Source organism: Octopus bimaculoides, chromosome 8, assembly GCF_001194135.2.
Source record: "Octopus bimaculoides isolate UCB-OBI-ISO-001 chromosome 8, ASM119413v2, whole genome shotgun sequence".
Lineage (NCBI taxonomy): Eukaryota > Metazoa > Mollusca > Cephalopoda > Octopoda > Octopodidae > Octopus > Octopus bimaculoides.
In genome coordinates, this window is record NC_068988.1 from 13,736,988 (window position 1) to 13,741,773 (window position 4,786).

A 4,786-nucleotide genomic window follows, 5' to 3' on the forward strand; every position below is an offset into this window, starting at 1 on the left:
TATATATATATATATATATATATATATATATATATGTATGTATGTATGTATGTATATGCATGGTTCAAAATTGTACAAAAGACAAAGACTGGTGAGGAAACAACAAACAAGGTGTATTAGTTTGATGTTCAGGAAAAATGGAAGAGTCTGCTGTTTTGGGCTTACACTTTTCTAGAAAGGAATAAGGAAAGAAAACAGCTGGAGAGAGGGGAAAAATGGACATGTGTGTGTGTGTGTATTTGTTCCCCTCTCCCCCACTTGAAAACCTGGTGTTGGTTTGTTTATATCCCAGTAACTTGGCACTTTGACAAAAGAGGCTGACAGAATGAGTACCAGACTTTAAAAAAATGAGTGCTAGTGGTGGTTTGCTTGATTAAGGACCCTTCAAGGCAGTGCCCCAGCATGGCCACAGTCCAATGAGTGAAACAATTAAATTAATTAAAGTAATTACCTCTAAATGTTCCAAAATGTAAGGTGGGTTAGTCATTCCTAACCGCAACATACAACCTTCAGGTATTACATCAACAAGCTTCCAGAGAAGTTCTGGAAGCGTTACACCAATATCATGGCCATAAGCACCAAGATCTTCAGAAGTAAGCCATATCTCCACAACACCCTCTGTAAAAACAAAGTTTAGCATAGAATTATTATACTAACAATGAAGGCACATGGTTTAGTGGTTAAGGTATTTGGCTCACGATTGTGAGGTCGCCAGTTCAATTCCTGGCAGGTACATTGTATCCTTGAGCAAGATACTTTACTTCATGTTGTTCCAGTCCAGCTGGCAAAAATAAGTACTACCGGTATTTCAAAGGGCAAGCTTTGTCACATTGTTTCATGCTGAATCTCCCTGAGAACTGCATTAAGGGTATGCATGTCTGTGGAGTGCTCAGTAAGTTTTCTCTTTATCAACCAAGCATGGCTGAGTTGTTAAGAAGTTTGCTTCCCAACTGGTATGGGTTGGAAGGTTCAACAGGGAGAGATGAGCCAGAGGGCTATGCCAAGTTCTACATCTGCTTTGGCATGGTTTCTACAGCTCAATGCTCTTCCTAATGCCAACCAGGATGTTGGGCTGAGAGGCTGAATGATGTGTGTATGTGTTTGCATGTGTGTGTATGAGTGTGTGTGTCTGTGTAAGTGAGGCATTTTTTGTTTGTGCTTATGATCATATGTAAATGTGTATGTGTGCATGTGTTTGTGTTACTTTATGATAATTGTAAACAAGTGCCACTGTCATACAGGCAGTGTCATTAGCTTCCAGTCTTTCACGAAAACAAGTTTAAACATGAGAAAATATCACTTGGTAATATTTGAGCTGGAGATAGGAAGGACATCAGGCTGTATAAAATCTGCCTCAACCAATTCAAGCTGACCCATGTAAGCACAGAAAAGTGGATGTTAAAGACAATGATGATGAAAAAAAAAAGCCAGATAATATAAAATTATTCTCTAAGAAAGTCAGTGTTTTCCTTTCAATATCCAGTTGTTATGTTTATAGGAATTAGCATTAGTAATTTCTGGTGTACTCTTGTAAGGAAGAAATAGAAAATATATATTAGTTTACCTTCAAAAGATTGCACGGCTCGTTGCACTATGTCGTCTGGCGGGTAACTACCTAATTCTCCACGAGCATGCTTGGTTTTACAGTAGGTGCATTGGTTGAGACAACTAAACAGAGAAGAACAAAAATGAAATGCTTAATATGAAATACCTTTTAGCGAAGTTTACTAAACATTCAATATGTTTTTTTAAGCAAGTGTATTTTTTTTTACACACACAAGTTACTTGAGTAGTTCTATAAATCCTGATATTTGTATAAAAAGTGTTGAGCCAAGCCTGCTCCTAATATAGGTGCAGGTGTGGCTGTGTGGTAAGAAACTTGCTTTCCAGTCATGTGATTCCACGTTCGGTTCACTGCATGACACCTTGAGCAAGTATCTTCTACTATAGTCTCAGGCCAACCAAAGCCTTGTGAGTGGATCTGACAGATGGTAACTGTTGTGTGTGTGTATCTTTGTGTTTGCGTTTGTCATCCCGCCACTACCACTTCACAACTGGTGTTGATGGGTTTGTGTCACTGTAACCTAGTAGTTTAACAAAAGAGACTGATAGGATAAGTAGGAGGCTTTAAAAAATAGGTACTAGGGGCAATTTGTTTGACTAAAATTCTTCAAGGTGGTGCCCTAGAAGACAAGCAGTGGAGTGTCTGTCTAATGTCAATTAGCAAAAAAGAAAAAAAAACTGTGGGGTTGGAGTGTAGATTAGTTGAAGTAAAATAAAATCTAAAGTAAATGTTGTCCCACAGCATAAAGCCGACCCCATTTCCTTTGGAGTTTAGAGTCTTGTGAGTTGCATAGAACCTCAACAGTACTGGTGGCAAGAAAAAAAAAAAACACCCAGCATATGCGATGGAGTGGTTGGTATTAGGAAGGGCATCCAGCCATAAGAAACCATACCAAAGTAAATAGTAGAACACAATGCAGCTCTTGAACCCATTAGATCCTGTTATACCAGCCAACCCATGAAATATGAACATTATATGAAGATGATGATGATATCTGAATGAATTTTTAAACTTTCTTTCTTCTTTTAACATTGATTGCCCCGTTATTATTTGACTGTTGTCTTTTTTCTCCTATTCTAAGTTTAACACATCACAGTAAGCAACACTTGTAATGCCTATCTTATAGTTGATCATCATACTATTAAACTCATCTTAACAATGAGATTTTTAAAAGCATGTACATGTAGACCATGCTGTGATTAATTTGATTAATGTGTTTTTAAATACTGACACAATATTGTCATTTTTAATTGGTGTACATACCCAGTGTTGATAGCAATTATTTCTATCAAAGGATTCTTTCTAATTTTTGGTAACGCCAGTGAAGCACCTCCAGTTTTTTTACCAGCTTGCTTTTTTTGACCAAACAATCGTACCGTATGACCTGGTCAAAAATGAAAAAGAAATAATTAAAATTTTTTCCAAGAACATTCCGGTCAAATGGTTAATGGCAGTACCCAAGTTTGGCCCCAACCTTGGGCTGAAACATTTAAAGAGAAAAAAAAAAAATGTGAGATTATGCACCTCCCACCTCCATTTACTACATATGTGGAAAATCGGTGTATGTTTGTGGCATTGTTATCAAACTCCTCCTACATCGTTTTATTGATTTTGATGAAACTTGACATGTGAGTAGAACTCATGTCTGGAAACCTTATAACATACTTAGATTGTTGAAAAAATCTATAATACGGCCCCTGGAAATTGCTTTCTTAAATCAGAATGATAAGGCGTTTCAATAGAACCTCTTTACCCCGGGAACTACCGGGTACACCAGCTAGTATATCCATATCCAAACTTTGAGATCTATTGATATACACAGTGGTGAACTCATGTATAACAAAATTTATGTCTACATATTAAGAAATTAATTATTTAGAAGTCAATAAAAATTGGTAATAGAAAGGGCATCCACCATCATCTAACATCCGTTTTGCATGCTGGCATGGGTTAGACAGTTTGACTGGAGATGGTAAACTGCACCAGGCTCCAATCTGTTTTGGCTTGGTTTCTATCTGTCTCATCTATTGATGTCCATCATGTGTATGTGTCCCAACTAACATGAATTTCCATCATAGGAACTTAGAATAGTAACATACAAAACTTATGGCAAAACAATCTATCTAGTTTTGTATGTGTATTTCGTGTGCAAGATTCTTGATGTGGATACGTGTGTTGAAAGAAATACAATTAAACCTTGGGAGAGGCATTATGCTGGTAATAAACACATGCACTGGTTCAGTCCTTTATTAATTTATATAGTTTTTTGTTAAATTATTTCATTGCACTCTTGCAATCTCTTCAGTAACTTGTCTCTCCACTTCCATTTATTTAATAAATAAGACAAGTTACTGAAGAGATTGCAAGAGTGCAATGAAATAATTTAACAAAAAACTATATAAATTAATAAAGGACTGAACCAGTGTGTGTGTTTATTACCAGCATAATGCCTCTCCCAAGGTTTAATTGTAATCTATCTAGTCTTGTACAGCTTTAGTGATTTGCATTAACCCATTAGCATTTAAACTGGCCATATCTGGTCCGTATATTCTATTAATTTTATGTTGAAACTGGTTAGATTCAGCCTCTCACACCTACCCTACAATATCATTCTAAAAATAAACAATCACATCATCAAATCTCAAGGCTATGAGATAATATATGATTAATTTTTAAAAATGTGGATAAATAAGCATTACATTTGATCAATTAATCTGAATGCTAAAGGGTTAAAGTAATTTTTTTTTTATCTGTATACAAATGACATTTTGAGTTATTAACAAGGAACTGGGGAAAAAAATCTAAGTAAAACAAGTGTATTTACCTTTTAGAGTTTCTTCAACAACTTCAACCACACGATCGATTTGTTGTACACCCAATACACTTATTCCCTGAAAGTAGAAAAAAGATTTGATTAATTAATTTTCAGAAAGTCTAATTGTAGAAGCTTTGGGAAAACACACACATTGAGAGAGAGAGAGAGATGTGGAGACTGAGAGTAACTTACAGAAAGATATTCTGATTTGGGTTGTCCCTGTGGCACACATCCAGCTACCACAAGATGTTTTCCTAAAGATTTAGCTTTATTAATTTCATTACGGAAATGATCTTCAGCAGGACTTTTTACTGTACAGCTGTTTAGTATCCACAAATCTGCCTTCTCCTTAGAATCTTTAAAAATGAATAGATAAATAAATACATTACACCTTTAAAAAGTATAAC

The 4,786-nt window shown here is 35.8% G+C and overlaps 1 protein-coding gene across 5 annotated transcripts in view; it reads right to left on the reverse strand.

Annotated features, from left to right (window-relative positions):
* Nucleotides 1–4,786, reverse strand: part of LOC106879197 (threonylcarbamoyladenosine tRNA methylthiotransferase) — a 30,321-nt gene that overhangs the window by 7,648 nt on the left and 17,887 nt on the right. For all 5 annotated transcript variants that reach the window (XM_052969947.1, XM_052969946.1, XM_014928659.2 and 2 more), the window contains exons 4-8: nucleotides 4,572–4,735; nucleotides 4,389–4,455; nucleotides 2,828–2,948; nucleotides 1,565–1,668; nucleotides 452–618 (exon numbers count right to left, since the gene is read on the reverse strand). In XM_052969947.1, coding sequence (XP_052825907.1) covers nucleotides 452–618; nucleotides 1,565–1,668; nucleotides 2,828–2,948; nucleotides 4,389–4,455; nucleotides 4,572–4,735 — 623 coding nt within the window. The remainder of the gene's footprint in view (nucleotides 1–451; nucleotides 619–1,564; nucleotides 1,669–2,827; nucleotides 2,949–4,388; nucleotides 4,456–4,571; nucleotides 4,736–4,786) is intronic.